At 42.8% G+C, this 25,507-nt stretch overlaps 2 protein-coding genes across 18 annotated transcripts in view; both read left to right on the top strand.

The window, feature by feature from the left end:
- The window catches only part of Piezo (piezo type mechanosensitive ion channel component), a 37,957-nt gene extending 14,014 nt beyond the window's left edge, over positions 1-23,943 (top strand). Inside the window, exons 2-32 of one of the 16 annotated variants that reach the window (XM_089258654.1) lie at positions 3,363-3,660; positions 4,339-4,603; positions 4,675-4,967; positions 5,369-5,495; positions 5,626-5,745; positions 5,823-5,985; positions 6,755-6,914; positions 6,945-6,976; positions 8,294-8,350; positions 8,892-9,128; positions 9,201-9,392; positions 9,494-10,053; positions 10,120-10,753; positions 10,826-11,318; positions 11,375-12,182; positions 12,254-12,411; positions 14,634-14,699; positions 15,020-15,165; positions 16,627-16,971; positions 17,056-17,132; positions 17,496-17,774; positions 18,910-18,945; positions 19,222-19,458; positions 20,562-20,700; positions 20,755-21,116; positions 21,183-21,329; positions 21,405-21,549; positions 21,616-22,549; positions 22,612-23,194; positions 23,374-23,515; positions 23,579-23,943. In XM_089258654.1, the coding sequence (XP_089114780.1) occupies positions 3,597-3,660; positions 4,339-4,603; positions 4,675-4,967; positions 5,369-5,495; positions 5,626-5,745; positions 5,823-5,985; positions 6,755-6,914; positions 6,945-6,976; positions 8,294-8,350; positions 8,892-9,128; positions 9,201-9,392; positions 9,494-10,053; positions 10,120-10,753; positions 10,826-11,318; positions 11,375-12,182; positions 12,254-12,411; positions 14,634-14,699; positions 15,020-15,165; positions 16,627-16,971; positions 17,056-17,132; positions 17,496-17,774; positions 18,910-18,945; positions 19,222-19,458; positions 20,562-20,700; positions 20,755-21,116; positions 21,183-21,329; positions 21,405-21,549; positions 21,616-22,549; positions 22,612-23,194; positions 23,374-23,515; positions 23,579-23,788 (8,211 nt within the window). In that variant the 5' untranslated portion in view covers positions 3,363-3,596 and the 3' untranslated portion in view covers positions 23,789-23,943. Of the gene's footprint in view, positions 1-3,362; positions 3,661-4,338; positions 4,604-4,674; positions 4,968-5,368; positions 5,496-5,625; positions 5,746-5,822; positions 5,986-6,754; positions 6,977-8,293; positions 8,351-8,891; positions 9,129-9,200; positions 9,399-9,493; positions 10,054-10,119; positions 10,754-10,825; positions 11,319-11,374; positions 12,183-12,253; positions 12,412-14,633; positions 14,700-15,019; positions 15,166-16,626; positions 16,972-17,055; positions 17,133-17,495; positions 17,775-18,909; positions 18,946-19,221; positions 19,459-20,561; positions 20,701-20,754; positions 21,117-21,182; positions 21,330-21,404; positions 21,550-21,615; positions 22,550-22,611; positions 23,195-23,373; positions 23,516-23,578 lie in introns of all 16 variants that reach the window. The other 15 variants (XM_089258653.1, XM_089258655.1, XM_089258656.1 and 12 more) reach the window with 15 other exon arrangements.
- LOC149091603 (uncharacterized) lies at positions 12,418-14,128 on the top strand. Of its 2 annotated transcripts, none has more exons than XM_089258659.1 (2): positions 12,418-12,936; positions 13,000-14,128. In XM_089258659.1, the coding sequence occupies exons 1-2, from the start codon at positions 12,769-12,771 to the stop codon at positions 13,621-13,623; spliced, it is 792 nt and encodes a 263-aa protein (XP_089114785.1). In that variant the 5' UTR covers positions 12,418-12,768; the 3' UTR covers positions 13,624-14,128. The 2 variants fall into 2 exon arrangements, with proteins under 2 accessions (XP_089114785.1, XP_089114786.1); XM_089258660.1 differs by having other exon boundaries at positions 12,418-13,293; positions 13,360-14,128.
- Positions 23,944-25,507: the final 1,564 nt, after the last annotated feature.

Below are 25,507 nucleotides of genomic sequence, written 5' to 3'. Positions count from 1 at the left end.
ACTTGATGTGCATAGAGTGCACAGAGAATGCACATAGAGCATACGGGGGGGGTGGGGGTAGGAGCAAGCAATGCTGTTTGGCTTGGCTTCTCTTGGCATTTGCCTAAATAAATGTTAATGTTGATTGCTTGTGCTATAACAATAATATCATTGCAATTTATTGCACGCCACCACATGGGACAACAGACAAACAGACAAGAGAGAAGGGAGGGGCATGAGACAAGACCCAAGCGACATGAGAAGGAGACAAAGTTTGCCAATGAAATGTTCAATTCAATATGTGTGCCAAGTAAACGAGACGAGAGACAAAGCAAACCAAAGGCAACAATGACTAAATACAGCCCGCTCATAGTCATCACACGACTATGAAGATACCCTGTAAAAAAGATTTTTATTCGGCTTATATACTATTTAGATATGAGTCTTAGTAGCAGTTGCTGCATAGCCAAATGTATTCGTTCATACCGCCCTTTCGCTGCTTACAGGGTATATGTAAGTCACGTCTTAGCAGCGATAAATGCAACCAAAATAAACATTGTAATTCAGAATTCCAATTGAAATAGCAACAGGCCAGAAGTCAGCCTCCAAATATAAGTGATAGGCCCCATCTGGCAGCTGCCAAAACAATAGAAATTCAAAATATATATATATATATAGATTCTATATTTATCTGTGTATGTATATGTATTGGTTTTGCATTGCCAATGGCAACACAAAAATTTGAAATGCATAGAGCAGAGGCGTGCATGGAGAAGAAGCAGGAGCAGGAGCAGGAGCAGGGCTCACACGCCCATCTTAAACAACTCCCTTTATTATGCTTCGACAATTTAACTTCCAATCTGCAGCTCAATGTCTGTGTCAACATCTGCCCCTTAGCTTTGATGGCGCAATCAAACGCTGCGCTCGCCGCCCCACGCAGCCACGCCCATCACATGTGAAATGTTCCACACTCACACGTTCCCCAGTCCTCAGTCAGCTGCGATGATGCCATAAACCGGTTGAGCACTCATTCATCTAATTTAGCACTAATTTCGCTGTTAACAATGTGACATAATAAGTTAGCCAAGTTCGAATGCCAAAAAAACAATTAATTGTATATATAAATACATACATACATTTTCAGCAATAAATATATATATATATATATATATGTATATATATTTTATATATTGTTCATTATTTATTTAAAAATCAACAAATTCCTCAACAATCAACAAGTGTCTACATATTTATGCTTCTTCTTCTTCTTCTTTAAACACACTTTACCTTCATCAATTCGTTTTATTTCCAAACTCTTTCCATACCATCTTCTGCTACTTTTCCTTTCCCCCAGTATTTACTCCGCTTGTGTTTTTGATTGCTTTATCATTGTGCAATGCCCATATGTTTAAGTACTTCTATCTGTCTGGCTGTGTGTCTGCGTCTGTGTCTGTGTCTCTGTGTTAAGTAAGCATGCCGCACCCTCGCTCACATTATTCTGCCATTACACATCTGCTTTGGCAGCCACTACTTTTTTTCTCCATGGGCCTACTACTTTTTTTTCGATAGCCTACTTTTTGCGTCTGGCAAATGTCTGTGTCCGCTTAAATGTGCGCCAACAATTATGCCGGTCTCTCTCTCTCACTCTCTCTCTTCCTCAGTCACGCTCTCTGTTCATTTGCTTGTGTGCGCTGTTATTAGCTCATATTATGTTAATGTACGTTGGCGTAGGCGTCGACGTCGAGAGAGGCAGCGGCAGCGGCAGCGGCAGCACCAGCTGTTCCTACATTTGGCATATAAATTAGCACACACACACGAAAACATTCCACAGCTTTTATTGTATTCGTTTTCTTGTTTTCTTTGTTCTCTTTTCTAAATTATGAAAAAATTGAAATTGTATTTTCACATGCTTAATTAAATGTGTGCAATTATGCCGGTCTCGATGTCACTCTCACTCCTTCTCTCACGCTCTCAACCTATGTGAGTGTGTGTGTGCATTGTGCATGTGCGCTTTTGCTGCTCTCACATTAGCTCATATTATGTTAATGTGTTTGAATGGCAAGCGCCGGCGACCAGCGTTGACGCCGGCAGAGGCAGCAGCTTTGGCATGCAAAGCAGCGCACTGACACACGCACACACACAGTTAAACAGTTGAGCAGCTATTGTTGTTGTTGTTTGTTTCTTTTGTTTTCTTTGTTACTTTTCTCAATATGAAAGATTTAAATATTTCGCACATGCTTAATTACTTAATTGTTTTTCTTTATTCTTTAGAATTCTGTTAAGTGCACACTCTAGCCATTTTTGTGGGCATTGCCTAAAATTTGAAGAATGTTGAAGCATATTCATTGAAAGCTGGATTGTTTCGCTTAAGATCAGAAAAATTATTTATAATAAAGTAGCTTCAATTTTGTAAACAATCTTTATATTTTCTTGTTTCTTAAAGAAACTTTCATTAGTTTTTAAATTATTTCCTTATGAAAAATATAGTGTTGAAAACTGTTGTTTATTTTAGCTATATTTATACCTATAATAGCCATTAATCTCCATTCATGAACAGAATAATTTTGTTAAATTTTCCTTTACTAAAACTCACTCTCCGGATGAGCTACTAATGTGTGTTCGATTTAGCTAAACGTAATCGCAAGGCGTATGCATATAAATGCCACATAATGTGGCACGTTGAATGTCAATTACATGTGGCAGGCAGGCAGGCAGGCAGGCAGGCGACAGGTTCTGTGGATCCTTTTTAGAAGGAGCCAAACCCGCGCATAAAAGCCAAAGCGGAAAACTTAAATTGAAACTAACCCAACCCAAGTTGGGATGGCGTGCGCTGTGTGGCAGCGACTACTGTCACAGACATGCCCACAAGAGCAGACGACACTCAGTGTGTGTGTGTGTGTGGGCATAGGTGTGTATGTGTGTGTATGTATCCTGCTTATCGCACAGGACGCGCCCAAAACTGTGCGACAGCCAAAAACCGTTTTATTTGTTGCTTTTTAGTTGTAATTAAAACCAAGTTAATGTTTATAAGTCAAGAGATTAAAAAGTTGCTGGCAAACTACTTAAAGCTTTAAGAGTGTGGGCAGGAGGCGGCTAGCAGGAGGCAGCAGGCAGCAGGCAGCAGGCAGGAGTATTAGTGGAAGGAAGCTTGACAAGCGCAACAGGGCGCAGTCACTTGGTTGGCTGCACTTGGGCCAAAACGCTTCCTCTTGCCAGTTGCCATTAGGCGTAACGTGTTCTGACAGCTCCAGTTGCGTGCCACGCCCCCTGCCAACCGACCGCCCGCCCGCCCGCCTGTCGCTTATCTAATATAATTTCTAATTTATTTTCTCTATTCTCCTTTCGTTCCCCTCTTTTTGCTTTTTTGTCTTTTGCATTTCCAGCTGCGCTGCGCTGCGTCCTCACACAGCGGTGGCCCACAGAAATAGCAATTGCTGTTGCGCCTGCAAGTTTTATGAATGAGTCAAGGCACGGGGCACAGCCGCACAGCCGCACAGCCGTGAACAGCAACAGCAGCTGAAATAGGAGGAGGAGGACGAGGAGGAGGAGGAGCGGGAGGAGCGAGAGCAGCAGCACTCATCCAAGCTTAACCACATTGCATCCACACTTGCTACAAAATGGCCTTCAGCTACGCTTGTCTGATGCTGCAGCGAGTGGTCGTGCCGGCTGTCCTGGTATTGGGTAAGTGTCATCAACCACTGTCAACCACTACATACATATATACATTTAGATGTATGTATGTAAATGTAAATGCCTTTCAGAACGTATTTTGCGATAGAAGACCCTCTTATCTACTACTACTCTTCCGAGTAGTTCTATGACAGATACAGATACAGATACAGATACAGATACAGATACAGATACAGATACAGATACAGATACAGATACAGATACAGATACAGATACAGATACAGATACAGATACAGATACAGATACAGATACAGATACAGATACAGATACAGATACAGATACAGATACAGATACAGATACAGATACAGATACAGATACAGATACAGATACAGATACAGATACAGATACAGATACAGATACAGATACAGATACAGATACAGATACAGATACAGATACAGATACAGATACAGATACAGATACAGATACAGATACAGATACAGATACAGATACAGATACAGATACAGATACAGATACAGATACAGATACAGATACAGATACAGATACAGATACAGATACAGATACAGATACAGATACAGATACAGATACAGATACAGATACAGATCAGATACAGATACTTTATGTGTACTTAGAAGAGTATTAAAAGTCCGACAAGTCCTTCCACTTGAAACTTGAACTCTCTATTGACTCTGCTTTGCTTTCCATTTGCAGCATCGCTGATGCGACCAGTGGGCATCTCGTTCGTGTACCTGTTAATGTTCTTCATCTCGCCCTTCGTACCGCTGGCGACGCGTCGCAACTTTAAGGGCTCTGTGACGGCGTTCTTTATTATCCTGCTCTCCTTGAGCGCCTTCGTGCTGCTGGGTCACATTGCGCTTCAGGTGGCTGCCGTCAGCGTCTCGCTGCCCATCTACAACTGCTCCTTCAGCGAGCGACTGCTGCGGCACATTGGCTTCATGAGCTTCGTGGACTTGAAGTGAGTTGGAGTGTTTGCACACTCCGTATAAATCAGATATATAATTTACGCTTTTCTCTTTTCTGCTGCAGACCCATGGCCATAATTGAATGGCTGGCACCCGAGGTCCTGGTCTTTGCCACGGCCTTGGCCAGCTTCCTCAGCGTCAAGCGCCTGGCCAATCAAACCCTCAGCGCCGAGCAGCTGGAGAATGGCGAGCTGCCTGAGGCCCAGTCGGAGCCGCCTGCCGCTGGCCTCGATTCGAATGGCGCCGATGTGCAACAGGCAACGGCCACAACGCCGCTGCAACAGAGTCAGCAGCAGCTGCGCAAACGCGTCTCCATGATCAGCCAGCACATACACTTCGAGGGCTTGATCAAGATATGTAAGTAGCGCTGTTAAGTGTGACTGAAATGTTATGTAAAGTAACAAGCTCTGTTATGCATAGCAATCAGGCGAGCCTGTTAGAAAGTCAAGCAATGTTAAGCAGTGTCTCTGTTAAGTGCGAGTCCAGAATTAACATAATAATTCAGGCGCTGCTGTTGGATGAAATGTTAATGTTAGCTGGGACTATACGTTATGTAAACACTAACAGAGATAACGTAGAACTGTTACTGCAATATGCTGCACTGTTAAGCTGCCGCTAACTAAGCTTTAATAAAATGTAGCGAATCGTATGCTGCTCCATGTTGTTCATGTTGCACTACCTCTTTACCGTCATCTGTTTACAGAAAGCCATTAATATGTACTCACTCCTTGTATCTGTTTCTTCTTCTTCCTTTACAGCTCCTCTGTTCTGTTTGGCCACATTGTTCTTTGCGGCCGCACTGCGTCCATCGGTGCCAGGTGGATTTTATTTTCTCATATTTTTGCTGGCGGGCACTTATTGGGCAACCTGCCAGACGCTGCAACGGTGCGTGTTGTTACTCCCCTTTCTCCCTCTCTCTCTACCTCTCTCGATGCAATCAAATCAATTTGGTTGTCTTTCGTACCTTCGTCTAACACGTTTCTTTTCTGTTACATTCTTTTGTTTGTGGTTTCAGTGGCTTTGCTTTGTTGCTGCGCTGCGTCATGGTCGTCCTTGTGCTGCATTCGCTGTGCCTTGTCTCCTATCAAACGCCCTGGATGCAAAGTCACCTCAATCACACGAGCCTCACAGCGCGGTAAGACAATGGACAAAGAAAGCTCCTGCCCGCCCCTGCTCCAATGCATCTGTTTCGTTTCCAATTTCAACTTTCAGTCTGATTGGTCTGGAGCCGCTCATCGAGTCGTATTGCTCGCCAGACATACGCGTTCTGCTCTACAATAACACTTTGACCTTGGACTCGTATCTGAATCCGTTCGCCTTGTTCTTCGCCTACTTTGCACTGGCGCTGACCACAAAACATCTCATCAAGCCGAGGGTAAGTGCGCTAGATTTGCTTAAGATAGTGAGAAACTATAATAATATTTTCCTTTTTTGGAATACCCTTGCAAAGGATTGTTTATTGTCATAGAATTATGTGATCTATTCAAAAAAGTGATTGTAATCTTAGATAATTAGTTGAAGAATTTCGAGTGTTGATCAAGTTTGAAGTCCGTCCGTCTCTCTCAGTTTCTAAGTCCTTATGATATCTTATGATATCATAATATTCTTTCATATGATATACAGCTCTTATGTGAAGAGATTTGTGAATGCAGAAAGTGTTTACATATAACATTTATTTTTCAAACGGTCTGCTAGGGTATTCCGGCTTCGGTGCCTCGAAGATAACTTGCTCTATATATTACTTACCATATTACATACATATATATTTCTTAAGATTTTAATACTTATTTTTCCCACTAACAATTTTGGTTATTGAATAACTTTTTTGGGCCATTCTTTTCGCTCTTTGCTCTTCTTCTTCTTCTTCTACTACCACTACTACTACAAATTATTACAACTTTTACGGCTGCCTGCTGCGATCATGCATTGGATGAACATCTTAATATGCTAACACAACATATACAATATATAATTCAAACTTTAATGCACACATACAACAACAATAACAACAACAACAACAATTGACTGCTCACTAACCAAATAACAACAACAACAACAACAACTTGCGCTTCACCTTGTCGCTTTGCTTTGCTGCTGTCACCTGCCACCTCCCACCTGCCAACCTGCCATTTGCCACGCCCCAGCTGGAGCCAAAGCCCGCCACCGCCTTTGGGCAGCAGCTCGAGTGCAACAGCAGCACCAGCGGCAGCAACAACACCAACAACAAAATCAATCGCCAGCTATCGCTGCTCGCAGCGCAAGCAACACGCAGCGGCAGGGAGAGTAGTGCAGGGGGAGGGGGAGGTGGAGGAGGAGGAGGCGGAGGCGGTGGAGGCGCCACAACAAGCCGCACACAACGTTTGAGTGTAAGCATGTGCTGGTGTGTGTATCGGTGTGTGTGTGTGTGTGTGTGTGTAGGTGCATTAACGGACGTTGACTGCGCGACAGTCACTGTCAAATGCTATTGCACCGACTATATATATAGAGTCTATATAGTACTATCTAACTTATATGAAAATAGAGTCCAATCAATTCAGATGAAAGCAGACAGCTCTACCTATGTGTGTGTGTGTGTGTGTGTGGGGGAGTGTGTCTAACTAAAATCTATTGTAACAGTTTGCAACTAACGACAAACTTTTTTTTTTGTTGAGCCAACTAAGCGGGAACTGTCAAAGACTTCGTTTCTCTTTGAACAAAAAAATAATAGACATTTAAATCTAAAACAAAGTGAATCAAAACTACCAGCTTAAAACTTGGAATTTGCTCTTAAGTTTATTAAAAATTTTTTGTTGTCGTTCTAAGCATTAAATTCGATAAAACTATAAAGCAAATTATTTTTTATGAGAAAAAAAAATCTAAATAAATTTCTAAAAAGTTTAGCTAGAGATTATATAAAAATAAAAATAAATTTCTATAAAGTTTAGCTAGAGATTATATAAAAATAAAATATAATTTTGAGCAATTTTTTTTTTAAAGTCGTAATTTAATTTTATTTAATTATTTGTTGAATAAACTTGATTTATTTTATTTATAAAAAAAAAACATAAAAAAAAATTATTATTTAAAATAACTTATATTTTAAATTTTATTCTATGCAAACTAAAATTATTTAGATTAAAATTTTTTTTTTTTTAAATTATTTAAAATAAGTTATATTTTATATTTTATTCTATGCAAACTGAAATTATTTAGGTTAAAAATTTTTTTATTCTTGTCAGAAATTAAATTTTTTTTTTTTTTTTTTTTTTTTTTTTTTTTTAATTTGTGTAGTAATAAATTATGTTTACAGCATTTACATAGATAAAAGCAAGAAACATAAATGATAAATATAAAGAACTAAGGCAACACAGGAGGTCTACAAGCTTTCCATAGTTCTGAAAATATTGCAGACTTTATATATCAGAAAAACACGATCTAAAATATTTAAATACAACTAAGGCATACATAAAGTGTGACCCATGTATATGACTATAACTAATATTGTTAATACTAATGGAGGTATTCTTACTGTTAATACTAATAATCTAAGCCCTAGGCTAAGCTTGCGCGTATTTTTTTTTTTTTTTTTGGTTGTTTTGAGAGATTCATTCTTTTCTTTTGGCTATACTGTTTCTTTTCTTTTCATTTCTTTTGTTTTTTGATTTTTGTTTACGCTCTCTATTTTATTACTTCTTCTGCTTTAGGTGTCTTTGCGCCGTGAACAGCGTGCTACGTTAAATGAACCGACTGAGACGACGCCTGTACGTAAACTAACTTCACTTTTCGCCACTAAGTACTCGTAACCCGCCCCTCGTACATCCAGAAACTAACCTATAGCCCTAGCCCTAGCCCTAGCCAACTCTGTAAACAGCTCAAATCTGCATATAACTCTAGCTTCTATATCTATCTATCTATTCTGTGTATTGACTAACTTGCTCTACATTGTTAATTTGTTTGTATTGTATTGTATTTGTCTAGCATTGTCCAGTTATTCAGTTATATAAATATATATATATACAGATCTATGTATATCTATCATACATCAGCTCTAGCTAACATGTACAATTGTAAGTGTGTGCGCGCGCGTGTGTGTGTGTGCGTGCTTTGGGTTTGTTTTGTATATAGCTGTTAAAATTCTCATCTAGTTCTGGTTTGGTTAACCATAACATCCACTAAACCTACGATCCACTAGCTGAACCCAAAACTCTTCTTTGTATATATGTTAAACTGTATATATGTTAAACTCAAGTATTCCCATGAATTGCTTCGCTGAACTCATATATCCCATGTATATATCTCTAGCTGGTTCGTCAGAGCACGCGCAAGACACGCGCCTCCCAGGCCGTGGATGCGAGCGGTGCAGCTGCCACAGCCTCGACTGCGACACGTGGCAACGACATACAGCTGGATCAGCTGGAGCGGCACTCGGAGCACGAGAACAGCACCACCTCGATACTCGATCAGATTTCCTACGGGTTCGTCAGCGTGGGCGGCTTTATCTATCAGAATAGCTATATATTCACGAATATACTCATGATGGTAAGTCTAGGAAGTCCTCTATATCTCATATCTCTCATTCTCTCTCTCGCTCTCTCTCTCTCTCTCTTGTAGGCCTGGTCCATTGTCTACCACAGCTGGCTGACCTTTGTGCTGCTGCTCTGGGCGAATGTGCTCTGGATGATACCGAATCAGCGCAAAGCCATGATGCGCTCGAGTCCCTTTATAGTGCTCTATGCGGAGCTGCTGCTGGTCGCCCAGTATATCTATGGCATGGATCTGAATAACAATGAGCTACCTACCAAGGTCTCAGTAAGTTCCCCACCCCCAACGATCCCATCCGCTCACATCATTTAACTGAATCACATCGTCTCTCTCTCTCTCTCTCTCTTTTTATCCGTTTCTAGACGGCTGGCATTAATCTGCAGCAAATCGGCTTCGAGCGACCCATTGAGAATCATATGCGTCCCTGCGTGCCGCTGATTGTGAAAACCGCCTTCGTGCTCATGTTCTGGGTGACGTCGCGCCAGTTCTTCAAGGAGAAGCGGGACAGGAGGCGAGATAGCACCTTGGCCGATATCATAGCGCCGCTGCAGATAACAGTCGGCTCAGCGGGCTCCACCTACCCCATCAACGATGGCAAGAAGACCTCAAAGTTCCTAAAGAAAGCCGGCGATGTGATCAAGAATCTACTAGTCCGTCTCTGGATCTGGCTCCTGGTGCTAGTCATCTTTCTGTGCGCCATCACGGGCGAGGATATGACCGGCTTTCGCATTTGCTACATGGGATTGTTCCTATTCTTCTTGCTCGTCTTTCAGTCCTCGTCCAAGGCATGGGTCAAGATCATGTACGGCTTCTGGCTGTTCCTCATCTTCTATGCCATGTCCATTCTGATACTGATCTACACATATCAATTCGATAAGTTCAACATCTACTGGATGGAGTATCTCAACGTGTCTGAAACTCTGTGAGTAGCTGGAGCTGAACTCGACTCTCTGATGCATCAATAACTCTATCCTTTTGCCTCTTCCAGCCAAGCCGACATTGGCTTGAAGCTCTACAAGACCAAAGATCTGTTTCTGCACCTCGTCTCGCCCACGATCATTGTCATTCTGACTGTCATCCAGGTGCATTACTTCCACAAGCGTTTCATTGCCTCGCTGCAGCAGCAGCAGCAGCAGCCGTCCACGGCGGCGGGAGCCCAGGGCGCCCTGCAGGTGCCCAAGCAAACGGAGCACGGTGCCGCGGAGGCAGCGCCATCGAAGCGTCGTGGCAGCGCCAGTTCGCTGCGTCGCTCCGGTGGCCACACAACAGAGGGCGCCACCACAGACTTCGAGACGTCTGTGCGGGATTTGGTGCGCATTTCGTTCCGCAAAATCAAGAACAAATCGGAGTACATATTCAAGCGCTTCAAGACCGTCTTCTGGCGCTTCCTCGAGCTGCACATCATGAAGGCCGTCTACATAGCCGCCTTCGTGTGCAGCGTGAGCGAGGTCTGTGTGCTGCACATCATCTTCGTGGGCTTCTGTGTGCTGGGCGCCACGTCGAGGAAGTCGGTGCAAGTGGTGGTCAGTCGACTGATTAGCTTCATAGTGACCATCATAGTGCTCTCGAAGATGATCTATCAAATCGAGTACCTCGATCATAAGCAATATAATGTCAGCTGCGTAAGTGACGCGATGGATTGATGATATATAGAATAATCATATATGTATAATAATAATCGTTTGCTCCTCCAGTCCGACAATCGCACCGCCAACAACGCCGAGTGGATCGGCCTCACCAAGGCGAGCAAGGTGGAGGGCGGGCTGATGAGTCTGCTGCGCACCTACATCGTCTACATGGTGATTGTCACCATGCATGCGGTCATCTCGCTGCGCCAGCTGCAGATGCGCGTCAAGATTGGCGAGAACGTGGCCAATCAGCCGAAGCTGCTCTTCCCGAACATCACGCGCGCCGACGCCGAGCAGGACTTGGTTGGCCTGGTCAAGTATTTGCTTAACTTTGGCTTTTACAAGTTCGGCATTGAGATCTCCCTGATTGCGCTCGTGTCGACAATCACCTATCGGCAGGACATTGTGGCGGTGGTGTATGCCCTCTGGCTGGTGGTGCTGCTGCTGCTCAAGCGCTCGCAGTGCGCCAAAGTGTGGGGCGTGTTCCAGGCCTTCTTCGCCATCTCCATACTGCTGCAGTACATTGTGCTGGTGGGCCTGCCACCAAGCATGTGCCTGGGTAGGTCTATCATCTGTCCTGTGCATTTACTATATTAATCTGCTGCCTGCTTGCAGTCTATCCCTGGGACGAGGGCTCCTTTGGCGAGAGCATTCAGCGCTGGACCATGCTCCCGGGCGCCCTGCACTTCAACCACGTGCCCAAGCTCATTTTCGACTTCATCGTGTTGGTCATTCTGAATCGACAGAAGAGCATCTTCTGCATCGAGCAGCGCTACGCCACCAACGACGACTACCCGGGCGGCAGCAATCGCAGCGTCATCGGCGACATCGCCCAGCTGGGGCGCGTGCCCTTCGACAATCCCACGCACGACTTCTGCTCGTACATACGAAACTACGCGGACATACTGAAGAACGGCGTGCTCTGTGGCTTCTACTGGATCACCTTGGCTGTCGTCTTTCTGGCCGGCACGAATATTGCGGACCTGCTGGCGCTCGGCTACCTGATTGGCGCGTTCATCTTCCTCTGGCAGGGCTCCGACTTCTATTTGCGCCCCATCCACACGATCATCAGTCGCTGGAAGTGGCTGCTGGCCTTCAATGTGATGAACATCGTCATCAAGACGAGCATCCAAATGGCGGGCTGCCTGTTCATGACGTCGCTGACCACCAACTGCTGCTGGCTGGTGCACATGCTGGGCATCACCTGCACGAGCAGCCTGCTCCATGAGCAGGAGCTGCTGCCGGGCGAGGATCCGGACCTGTCCCTCGACCCCAACGAGTGCCCCAAGATAACGCACCAAGTTGTCCTGCTGTGGGACTCCATTTGCTTTGCCTTCATCATATTCCAGCTGCGCATCTTCAAGTCCCACTACTTCTGTCACATCATCACGGACACGAAGGCCAACAACATTCTCGCCTCCAGGTGGGTGGACCCGGATAACTAGATATGCCTTCCTTCAGCTTTGCTCATGTGTCTTGTTGTTTCTCCCGCAGAGGCGCGGACATCATCGAGAGCCTGCGGCAGAAGCAAATTGCCCATCGTCACGACCACGAGAAGCAGGTGCTGCACAAGATCAAGCGGAAGATGGAGCGCATCCGGGCCACGCAGCAGAAGATGCTGCGTCCACTGGACAAGCAGACGCACTTTGATGGTAAGTCGGCTTTGGGTTTGCTGCATCGGGATCTCTATTTGGACTCGCTCCACTTTCTTTTTGGTCGCGTTGCTATTTTCCATATGTTTTTGCATTTTGCGCTATGGAAATTGTCGTCTCGATTTTGTTTTGTATATCGCGCGCGTGTGCGTGTGTATGTGTGTGTCTGTGTGTGTGTTAACTCTAATCCCGGCTTGAATCAAAGGACGACGCACGCCTGTGGAGCCGAGCTTGGCCGAGGAGGAGGCGCCGCTGGCGCACCAGAGCAGCTTCGTCTCCTGCCAGGGCTCGGGCTACCAGACGCCAGACGGCGGCAGCTCCAGCTCGGGCACATCCTCGCCCGCGCGCGCCTCCCTGATGTCCAGTCACAGCAGCAGCAGCAGCGCCTCGAGCGTCGATAGCGCCGATGCAGCTGTCGTCATTGAGCCGGAGATTAACATAATGCCCTGCGAGGAGGAGCCCAACTATGTGGATGTGCAGTCGCTGAGCGAGGCGAACCTGCCCGTGATCAAGCCACCAACAGCTGTAAGTGCTGCCATTGGGCCTAGTGCTCCCACCTTCTCTACCTGTTCCTTGCCTCCCTCGAAGCCCAACACGCCCAGCACGGAGGCACTGTCCGCCCTGTTGACCGAGGGCTTCCTGGAGCCGAAGCGCATTTCCCTGGGCCTGGCGCCGTCCGAGCAGAGCGGACCTAGCCTGAACATGCAAGCCCTGGTGCCGCCCCTGGCCTCGTACGCCACGGCCTTGGCCTCGAGTGCGGGCAGCTCGGCGAATCCGACGCCCAATTTGCGCCGCCAGCATCGACGGCAGTCGTCCACCAATGCAGCCGTGTCCTGGAACGAGACGGTGTCCATCAAGCGCTCGCCCCTCAAGCAGAATGCGGTAAAGATTTGGCTGCCCGAGCAGTTAGAGTACGCCAGGGATAACTCTCCTCCTGTTGTCTCGCAGTCGGCGGAGCGTGAGGAGCTGGTTACGATGCGAGAGAAGTCGCTGCATCGTCGCCACCAGAGCATGGGCAACGCCAACTACTCCCTGGACGAGGCTCAACGGCTGCAGCGCTCCAGCAACCTGTCTGGCGCCCGGGATGAGGCGGCGCTGCGTGCTGCACAGCGTCCGCACAGCTGGGGACCCGTCGGTACGGCCTACTATATGGAGTCGCTGATGTGCGCCTTCTATGAGCCCGCTCTGCTGCATGGACCATGTATTGGATGAATCTTATTTTCACTCTATTTATAAATTACTTTTCCTATAACTACGAATACCCTGTACAAAGACATTTTGTTCAATGTGCGTGATCCAATAAAATTTACTGAGCTCCTGTGTAGCAGGACGCGAGCAAGACGAAAAACCCAACTACATATGTAAATAACACTTTTTCTAGCGGTTTTACTTTCATAATACCAATATATACATTGTTATATATACTGCATTGATTTGCCCAATCAATGCCCGAAGCGTTATCAGAGCTATGCGCGCTAATACAAGTGTAAAATAAAGCATCTACATCTTATTTGAATATCTTGAAAATCCTCTTGAGACTCCAATTTCTTCTACATGTTTTCTTACTACTTCAAAACGTTTGCCAAGCGCTCTATTCAAAATAATTTAATAATGAAATCTTGTATGAAAAAAATTAATTTTTATGCTTTTGCTACTATGTGCTTAAGAACATAATGATTAAAAAATATTTGCAATCAAAAAATATTTTTTTAAAATTGTTTCAATTTATTTTATACAAAAAATTGATTTAAAAATATATCAAATTTTTTTTTTTTTTTTTTTTTTCAACCTAAAATAGAATTTAAAAATTATATTTTTATATTGAAGCAAACCAAATCGCTTTCAATATTTAATTTATGCCTGCATTGGCTTTTTGCTCGGCTATAAAAAAAAATACCCTAAATTATTTAAGTTAAAAAATTTAAGATTATCTTAAATGATTTTTTTTTTTTTATTTTTAATTACACTTTGAAACTGTTTTATTTGAGATATATTTATTATATACTCATATGAAACTTATCTTATATGAGTCTCAAAAATAAATTAAATAAAAAAAAAATAATAATAATAATAATAATTTTTACCACAAACCTTAAACGCTTTCGGCTAGCCGAATAAAAATATATTTACTTTGAATTATAATTTAATTACACTATCGTTTATTTATATAATTTAATTTTGATTTTCTCATATGTATCTGTGTGCGTGTGATTTTATTATAGACCATGGTTATCCACTTCCTGCACCCACAGTACGCAGAAGGAAGGAAATTAAATTGCATCCACATGGTAAAGTTTATTTTTGATTTTGTTTGTTGTGCTTGATTTCCATCATCCAGAAAAAGGAAATTCCCATAGTCCATATAATTAACATCTAGCTGAAGATTTTGCCTTGCCTTGTACATAATCTGTTAGCTATTCTCTATATCTGTGGTTCTCTAAGCTGCATGACTGTTGCTCTAAACTTCTCTGTATAATAAAATATATATACTCCTAGATAATCATATTTTAGCCGATCTATTTGTTAACCATCTATAAATGTTGTCATTAGAGTTAAGATTTGCTTTATACCCAAATCTAATAATGCTTTCCCTCTTCAACGACAAAAGCGACTCGAGCCGGCGACTATTACATGTTTGAGGAGATGGATGACAAGTTCGAGCTGGATCTGATACACGATGAAATCGACTTTTTGGAGGAGGAGAACATTACGGAGAGCGAGATGAAAATGCAACGACGCAAGACTCTTTATGACGTAAGTGAGGTACTCGGGTCATTGGTAACGATGGAGCATACTAGTTATATAGATATTGATAACGAATGGCATGGTCTATGCATGTTCCTTATATAGAATTATATACATACATATATTATACCATGGCTGCAAACCAATATCTCTTAGCTCTTAGGTTAGCTTTTGTGAATCGGAGTATTCCTCATGAACTCATTAGTATCCTTATTGTCATTAGCATTAGCATGATTCCTACTGGCATTATCTCTCATGAGAGACCGTATTCGCACAAGTTCAACCAGAGTTCAGTTTGCAGCCTTGGATATACCGATTCCCATAATCTACTGTAAATTCCCTTATAAATTACGCCATCCTCCACACATACACACACACACACCCACAATACACACGAACAACAACAAGGTGTGGAAGGATCTGAACGATGCGGAGTATCGCCGTCATTTGTATATGCGCGAGAGATCGTATGCCTCCGAGCCGGGCTCTCGCATAGCGCTCAAGGATATCGCGGCCAACAGCCTGGACGAGCGGGATGAGCTGACGGCGGAGCGTGCCGTCGAGGATGAGGACGCCGATGACGACGATACCATTGAGTGCGACGTTGGCATACGCACCTCGACGCTCTCCGAGCCCGCTGACTTCGGGCGTCGCAGCCAGCTGCTGCTCGATGCGCCAACCCCGCCCCCGGCTCCCCATGGCCCAGAGGCAGTTGTGAGTGTGCAGCAAACAGAAAATTCCTTTAATTGGCGCACCTGTTGAACCAAGTGTTTATCGTACAGCATTTGCTATATATATTTTCTATACATGCATACGTACATATATATTTGATCACGACTTTTTCAATGCGCTGCAGACAGCAGCAGCAGCAGCAACAACAACAACAACAACAACAACAACAACTGCAACTGTTGGCGCACTCACTTTTAATATATAAACTATATAAGCCTATATATACTGTACAAATACAACAACAACAACTACAACATTTGTATATACATATATATATATATATATTATTTTGTATACTCGTTCACAAATTGCAAAGGGTATATTAGTTAATTATTTATTAGTTTAGTTTTTACTACTGTCCGTCCGTTCTTCCATCTGAACTTAAACAATTTCTCTACTCCTGAAGTTACAGAACTTTGTTATATGTACTCTAGATCTATGTTCAATCTAGATCTACAGAAGGCCTGGCATATAAACACTTTGCAGTTTAGAAAGTCTTTATTGCTAGATCTATTATTATATATACATATATAGCCCAGATTTCTCAGTACACTTAACAGCTTTGCCCAGTGAACGAGTATTGTGCAGTCGGTAGTGCCTGCCTGCAACATTCTTAATTGTTTTTATCTATCTTAGCTTAATTTCGTTTACTTATCTCAATGTTGTTTCCCTTACATAAAACATAATAATACAGCTTATTATAATCATTCCTACATTCGCTTCCGTCTGCCCTCACAGAAATCGAAGGATGCGCCCACGGACTTCTTTCCGTCGACCAGCAAAGGCGTCTCAAAGGAGCGCGATGCAGCCGGAACGACAAGCAAGGCCAAGGATATTACGGATCTGCCAGCAACGGCTACGGCGGCGCCCGTCGCCTCCAAGGAAACCTCGGACAGCAAGTCGAAAATGGAACCGGATAGCGGCGATGTGACGGCCAAGGATTCAGATGAGGATTTCGATACGAATCCCATAATACGATTGCTGGAGGGCTTCCTGGTCACACTGACCATACGCCTGAATCGCTTCTCGCGCAATTATCGCTTCGTCAATCGAATTCTAGCGGGCGAGAAGAAAACCCTGAAAGTATGTGTCACATGCAGAGTGTTCACTGTAGCTGGACTAATCTAACTCTCTCTCCCTCTCTCTCTCTCTCTCTCTTTCTGATAGGAATCCAGTTCGCTGAATCGTTTGGGCCTATCCAGCGCCGCGGCCATGTTCCATTTTCTGAAATCGAATCTCGAGAGGTATTTAGTGGGCGTTTAGGCTTAGATGGGCGTGTGCGCCGCTTGCGTTTCGACTATCCTAACTATTGAATTTCTATTTGCATTTATTTATATATTTTTAATTTTTGTTTAACTGTTTCGTTTGAGCTTGTGTTGAATATTCCGACAAATTTATTTAATTGATTTAATTTTTAATTTATTTTATTTTTTTATTTATTTGCATATGTTACCTTTTGCATTACGTGTGTTTGAAACTGTGTACCTGCTTCCACAAAACAAACAAACAATCAAACAACACAAACAACAATCGACTCATCTCGCATCGCTCACATCAAATGTTGCGTGATCATTGTTTTTGTTTTTTGAATATTTTTTGAATATTAGTGATGAGCCAGCTTCATCATCCACACCGCGTCGCTCGCAGCTGGCTACGGCGGCCGCAGCAACAACAACAACAACAACAACAGATACAACATTAACACCCACAGACAACAATCACACCAGCACAACACTAGACACAACAACAACAACAATCACACCGCTCACACCGCCAGAACAAGCACACGTTAGGCCACCGGCAACCAGTACGCCCCACCAACAGTCACACGCTGGCGAAGATATCATCGAGTTGCCCGTAGATACCGTTGATGCAGCATTCTCTAGGTAAAACGAAAACCACTACGAACCAATCCCAGAATCAGAAATGCCTCCAAAAACCTAACCCAACTAACATTCCCTATAAGCCTACTAAACTGTATCCTAGCAAGAGCAGTTCAAGAGACTTTCTTCATATATTCTTTCAATATGGCTATATATATTAGTCAGCAGGAGCAGCGGTTCCTTAAAAGACTGCAAATACTTAAGCCTTAAAGATGTTATCTGCTTCTGCTGTAAATAGCATTATTATTAGCATTCAGTCTGTTATCTAAAGCAGCTGTTACTCAACAGCTATGGCTTACAGAGCTATGTTAAATGAGCTTCAATTCACGTTATTAGCATTTTAATGCCATCATCTTGTGCTGCTGCTAATTAACATACTCTGTCAATTTGCTTAAGGTTATTAACAGCATACTTCTGTTACAAGCATCAGGTCTTATTGCAGCCATGTTATTATGAATAAGATGTTATGTTTTACAGCCTTTAACCAGCTTACTCAGCTTTATAGCTGTCAACGTTATTAGAGCTGAATATCTTATAGCCATACTAATCCTATGTAGAGCTGCCTTCATATAGCTAACACTCTGTCTACTGCTAATAAATATATCTTGTAGTAATTCAAGTATGTTTACTAGATATACATATTATATAGTTAATGCATTTTATGTCATATATCAGAGCTCATGTGCTTCTAAAAACATTTCATATGATCTTGCTGTAGCTTTAGAGTCAACTAGTCAAGCTTACCCAAAATCCCATCCTCCCAATTGCTTTCTTCAAACATGTGCTTCACTGTAGTCTGTTCTAAATCTGTTGTTTAACATTTGGTCACATCAATTCTAAATTACATTAAAGAAATAACATATCTGGCTATTGTAGCTCTCAATGATGCTTTGATTTGATAAGAATAATTTTAATTTTAATTATAATTTTTTATATTTCTATTTTAATTTTGTAGAAATTTATAAAATAACTGAAAATGTAAAAAAAAATTAACTCTAATCTTATTTTGATTAGATACCACAAACTGAACCAACAAAATCTTTACTAATTTATTTATATATTTTTTATCTTACATTTTGACATTTGTTCTGCGCGCATTTTGATTCATCTGAAAAAAAAAAAACTTTTGTGTTTATAGAAAACAATCAATCAGTTCATCGCCGCCGATCAAGGGGTAAGTAAATCTCTACATATTTAACATCGATATCTTAAGTATTACATACATACACACACACAGAGACATATACATACGATATATATCTATATTTCTCTTAAGGATCTACTTATATAACAACACCTCTAATACTCTATTATTGAGCAAAATATTTTGTTTCTACTTACTCGTATCTCATCTCAATTATAACTGTGCATTTTTGATACAAATACAAATATACATACACACACACACATACATACATACACACCTCCATGCATTGCCTGCCTCTTAAAGCCGCAAATCGGATTGCGGCCTGCCAGAAATACGCATTAAAGCGCCATCTATTGAGCGCAGCGTGCAGCAGCAGCAGCAGCAGCTGCCGCCGCCGCCGCCACCGCCTCAGCCGTCTCACACGCCCCTTCATCATCCGCATCCCCATCAACATCATCATTATCCAGCGCATCATCAGCAGCAGGCGAGCATTGGTTCGGGTTCGCTCAGCAAACACTGGTCCTACGAGCACGTGGACAGGTATTGACCACGCCTACTTCGTTAGACACACACACACACACACACACGACCTACCCCATCAAGTACTCGTAGCGCTGTTGCTGTTGTTGTTGCTGTTGCTGTTGTTACCTGTGGCTAATCGTACCCTTTCTATATACCTCATCGTAACTCTCTTCTCATATCTCTCTATATAGATAACTATCTATTATACTATACTATCTCTTCGCTGTAACTCCTCAGAGTTGTCGAGGCAATCGGAGTTGAGTTTTTTATGTAGCTGGGTTTATTACCAGATGAGTAATTTAGATTCTCTCGAAATTACAGAAAAAGCTCCATAGAGTTCTCTATTTTAATTGGATTTTATTGAATAACATATATTATATGAAATTGTTTATAAGAAAATATGGAGTTTAACTTGAGATTTTGTAGGTCAGATTGAAGCCGATTTATCTTCCATCTATCCACTTAAAATTTAAGGACAAAGTACAGTAGAATCCGGTTATAGCGACACTCAAGGGACCGTCATATAAGCTTGCTCATAAAAGTTTGTCTGGGACCAGAATTTTCGTCGCTATAACCGTACAGACGCTATAAGCGGAGTCCTTATAAACGGATTCTACTGTATATACCATAAGTACCTAAGGTTTATATCGACACGAAATTGAGATTAGCAGACATCTCGTAAATTCCAGCTCCGATTGCATTCCCTAACTCTCTAACTAATACACTCTATCTCTTTCTATAAACATATTCTATCAGTACTCTCTTTTCCTCCCTCTATATACATATATATCTCTTTGGCTGTCTATAACTAATTGATTTGCATCTGCTTTGGTTCAAGTCCATGCCACTCTTTGTGCGTTATTTGCTAGTATGTATGTATGTATGTGTTGTTGTTTGTGGCTTTATATTGATAGTTTCCGATTTATGAGTTGTACGAGCTATAAGACGATTTCCGTTGAGATCGGTGCACGATCACAGCGCCACGTAGAGTGCGTCGCATGCAGCGCACAGGCTCCGCACCCAGCAGCCAGGCATGCGAATCGCTAATCCTGTATAGAAATTCCTAGTTGACTCGAAATCCTGATCTTTCCTCGTCTAATTCGTGTTCTGGGCAATTGCAGCGCGGGCGACTTCAATCTGGAGGAGGAGAACTTTGCGCAGCGGGATCATCACATCATTGTCGAGGTGCTCATCTCCTCGTGGTACGCGCTGCTGGCCAACACGGATCTCATATGCTACATTGTGGTGTTCATCAATCAGGTGAGCTCGCAGCGGAATTCCTGGTCGAGTTAAACCCAACTCTCCCGATTTCAGGTGGTCAATGCTAGCATCATCTCGCTGCCTCTGCCCATCATGGTCTTTCTGTGGGGCACCTTGTCACTGCCGCGTCCCACGAAGACCTTCTGGGTGACCCTGATTGCCTACACCCAGGCGATAGTGCTGGTCAAGTGCATCTTTCAGTTCAAGCTGATCTGGGCCAACTATCACGACTTGATCAACCAGCCCTTGACCACCGCGAAGATCTTCGGAGTTGAGATGAAGACGCATTATGCGGTCTACGACTTGATCTTGCTTTTGGTCCTGTTCCTGCATCGCTATCTGCTCAAGTCGCAGGGTCTGTGGAAGTCCGGCTACAAGGATACGGACCAACAGTTCGCCAAGCCCACGGCCAGCATGTGAGTGGATATCGAGGACGTTGCTCGTTCATCCTCCAACTCAATTGTACTTTCGTCTCCTTCCAGCGATGAGCGCGAGGATAGCGACAACATGTCCCAGCCGGACTCGCGCCAGCTTAACGAGGATGCCGCCCAGAAGCTTAGCCTGCAGGTTAGCCAGGTCTCGCTGCCTGGCTCGCCCGAATATGCCAAGTCGGCCATCAATCAGTTGGAGTAAGTCATCTTGTTGGCGAAATTGTTTCCTTCTGTTAATAATCTCCCTCTGCGTCCTCTTCCCTACGTCTGTAGACGCACCAAGTACACCTCATCGCTGCACAAGTTCTTCTTCAGTCTGGTGCACAAATCCCGACTGGCTACCGATGTCTATGCTCTCATGTTCCTCTGCGACTTTGTCAACTTCTTCGTGCTGCTCTTTGGCTTTACGGCATTTGGCGTGAGTGCAGCGATTCCCTCTCTGTGAATCCCCATACAATGCTCTCTCTCTCCTTCCTCTCTGCAGACGCAACAAACGGAGAGCGATGGCGGCGTACAGACCTATTTGGCTGAGAATAAAGTGCCTGTGCCCTTCCTGATCATGCTGCTGGTGCAGTTCCTGTTGATTGTGATCGATCGGGCGCTGTATTTGCGCAAGGCTCTGGTCAAGAAGATCGTGTTCCACTTCCTCTCCGTGATTGGCATACACATCTGGATGTTCTTTGTGGTGCCAGCGGTGACGGAGCGCACGTTCAACTCGCTCGCTCCGCCGATTATATTCTACGTGATCAAGTGTTTCTATATGCTCCTGAGCTCGTACCAGATCAAGTCCGGCTATCCGAAGCGCATTCTGGGCAACTTCTTTACCAAGGGCTTCTCGATGGTCAACATGATTGCGTTCAAGGTGTACATGCAAATCCCCTTCCTCTACGAGCTGCGCACCATACTCGACTGGGTGTGCATCGACAGCACCATGACCATCTTCGACTGGCTCAAGATGGAGGACATCTTCTCCAACATCTATCTCATACGCTGCACCCGGCAATCCGAAACGGACTTCCCAGCAATGCGCGCCCAGAAAAAGGCCTCGCTGTCCAAGCTGATAATGGGCGGCACGATCGTCCTCTTGATTGTCATCTGCATTTGGGGTCCGCTCTGCCTGTTCGCCCTGGGCAACGCGGTGGGCACCTCGAACGTGCCCTATCAAGTGTCCTTGTCCATACGCATCGGCCCCTACGAGCCCATCTACACGACCAATAACTACGACAGCATCTTCGAGATCGACGCCAAGATGTATGGCCAAATGACGAATGCGTTTCTCAAGAACAAGCAAGCCTTGACCTTCATAGCGGGATACGATGCCACGGACGTGGCTGCGGTCAAGCTGGCGGGCAACTCGCCCTCCCTATGGAACATTGCTCCGCCGGACAGGGAGCGCCTCACCAATGACCTGCGTAACAGTAAGTTCAAGATTCGTAAATCCAATGCTCTTCAATAATATCTATGTGTTCATTCTGTTTAGATCACACTCTGATTGCCCGCTTTTCGTATTCGTTGACCCGCAAGGCGCCTGCCAAGGGTCTCAAGGAGAATGTGGGCGATGAGCACATCATCAAGCTGGACGAAACATTTGAGGGTCGCACGGCGCTCATCAATATGCTAAACGAGACCTATGAGCAGCTGGAGGCCAACGGCAATGGCGATGGCGATGGCAATGGCAATGGCAATGCTAATGGCACCAGCAATGCCAACGACACCATCAGCGCTGCAGACAGCAGCAGCAAACCGAGTGGCAATGCTAGCGAGGTCGTCGTGGTGCTACCGAACATGATACCCAAGTTCATAAAGGTGCTCAACTCGGGCGATGCGTTCGTCGTGACCGTGCTGAGCGGCAAGGAGCAGGAGTATCGGCCGCTGGTGATCAAAATGCATCGGGACAAGGCCACCAATGGCTTGTGGTGGGAGATACGCGACTTTTGCTATGACAACTTCTACAACACAACACTGAAGGACTTGGCCTACAGCAACTGCACCTCGGGCATTGTCATGTACACGTTCAACGACAAGAAATTCCCATCGACTTTCAGTTTCCTAACAGCTGGCGGGTGAGTCGAAACTCATTCTCTATGTACCTATATATAAGGCTGATGACTGATTGAGTACTGGGGACTCATAATATATAATAATTGAGTGATGATTGATTGATTAGTATATATAATATAGAGTGATTTCTAATCCCTAGTATGCCCACATATCTGATATCGATTTCTCTATTCTTCCACAGCATCATTGGTCTCTACACCACATTCGTGTTATTGGCCTCGCGTTTCATGAAATCCTTCATTGGCGGTCAAAATCGTAAAATCATGTTCGAGGACTTGCCCTATGTGGATCGTGTGCTACAGTTGTGCCTGGATATATACCTGGTGAGTCAATATTACCCACAAATTGTATAGCACTATTCTCAACACTCTTCTACCTTGCTGCAGGTGCGTGAGGCTCTGGAATTTGCTTTGGAGGAGGATCTCTTTGCCAAATTGCTCTTCCTGTATCGCTCGCCCGAAACGTTGATCAAATGGACCCGTCCCAAGGAGGATTATCTGGATGATGATGGTGATACCGATTCCATACCCAGTCGCATGAGTGTGCGACGACCTGAGCAACTACAACAACAACAGCAACAGCAACAGCAACAATAACATAGGTCTAATCTAAATGTTTGAGTTTAACTAGCGTATGGCTTACGTATATTTAAGTACGTATATGTTTATATATAGAGAGATTGCGTTAACGTAGGTTTCATAGTCCTTTTTTAAATTTATACTGCAATTAGTTAGAGAGAAACCATATACAATACACACACACACATACACACACACATCAAATACACTTACAATTAATTACTCTGTGTATGTAGTTAAACTTTGTCAAGTACTGCCGTGTGAAAGTGTTATCTAGTGCATGTTCCATAGGGCATACCATACAGATCTATGCATACTAAATAGGAATTGTAACTAAAACAAAAGAATAACTAACTGTAAGTAAAAAGTGTTGTTAAATAGAGCAAAAGAAACGAAAAAAAAAAAAAGAAACATACGAGAAATGAATAGCTAAACGAATCGATAGAGATTTTGCCTAAGTTATTTAACTAAGTCATAACAACGTATATGTGTATAAACTCTAATGAAAATATTTATTATAATAATAATAATAATAATGAGAACTCATATTCAGGGATTTTTAGCATTTTACAAAACGATAAACAAATAATTAAACTATGCATGCAAAAGCATTCAACTTATTTGCATAAGTTCAAGCATGAAACATAATGTTTTTATATACATGTATATGTTTATATATATATATATTATATGTAATCAAATGTCATATATATCATATGTAAAAATCGTGTCGTGTGCGCAAGCTTCAAATTGAATTTGTATTTATGTTGCCTTAAACAAAATGATATTAGATAATTGTATATTTGTTATAGACTAAAATCTATATGTATATCAGTGTATTGTATGTTTGCTTATATATATGTGTATAGAGGAGCGTTGAATTTATTGCTAGGCATATCATATATATCACCTGTTTTTTCTTTGTAATATCGCAAAATATCATTTGCTTCATATCAAATTGAAAGGCTTCAAATCAAATCAAATCCAAATCGGAATCAAATCAAATCAAATCAAACTATGCCTGCATACTAAATACATATGCATATGTAGATCGAATAGGCAATCTCCAATTAGCTATAGTTGAACTACACACACACACACGCCAACTAAAAATTTACATGCTATTTTATATATATTTAAACAAATTTCATAAATGTAAAAAAAAAAAATCAGAAAAAAAAATACCTAAACTAATTTTTGTACCAAGCAACGAACAAATTGAATGTAAAACTTAAATGAACTATTTAATAAATAAAAACAAAATAATTGTACCTAATTTAAGTTGATTAATATTGAAAAACAAAAAAACTAACTGCAATCCAAAAAGAATTCTTTTTCTCGCATAATGAAATATTTGTTCAAATATTCTTCTAGTTTGAATTATGTGTGAGCTTAAAATCAAGACATATAAAGCCATCAGATGACCTACATATTTTATACTATAAAATCCAAAGTATATATATTTTTAAAATTTAAATATGTCAGCTCTTGCAGGATGAAAAGCTCTGAGGACTGAAAATAATTTATGTATTTCATATATAGGAAAAAATCTCAAGATCTTTTATTATGAATTGTTCTAATCTAACCCCTTGAATAGTTTTAATTGTGGAACAGAAATTGCTTGTAATCTTAGAGTGGAACTACCCTACCCTACCCTACCCGACTACGTCTCGTTTCGTCTACTGAACAAGCCCAACTACATATTTTGGTAGTCTAAGCAAGACAATTTTATAACTC

Source organism: Drosophila navojoa, chromosome 3 (assembly GCF_054131105.1).
Source record: "Drosophila navojoa isolate 15081-1374.11 chromosome 3, UAZ_NAV_1.0, whole genome shotgun sequence".
NCBI classification, from domain to species: Eukaryota; Metazoa; Arthropoda; class Insecta; order Diptera; family Drosophilidae; genus Drosophila; species Drosophila navojoa.
The sequence above is the reverse complement of the archived record's forward strand: the minus strand, read 5'-3'. Positions and strand labels throughout refer to the sequence as shown.

Coding starts and splice junctions, on each gene's coding strand:
- LOC149091603 (XM_089258659.1), top strand. CDS start 12,769: ATGTCCAGTCACAGCAGCAGCAGCAGCGCCTCGAGCGTCGATAGCGCC. Junction 12,937..12,999: donor TGATCAAGCCACCAACAGCT/GTAAGTGCTGCC, acceptor CCTCCCTCGAAG/CCCAACACGCCCAGCACGGA.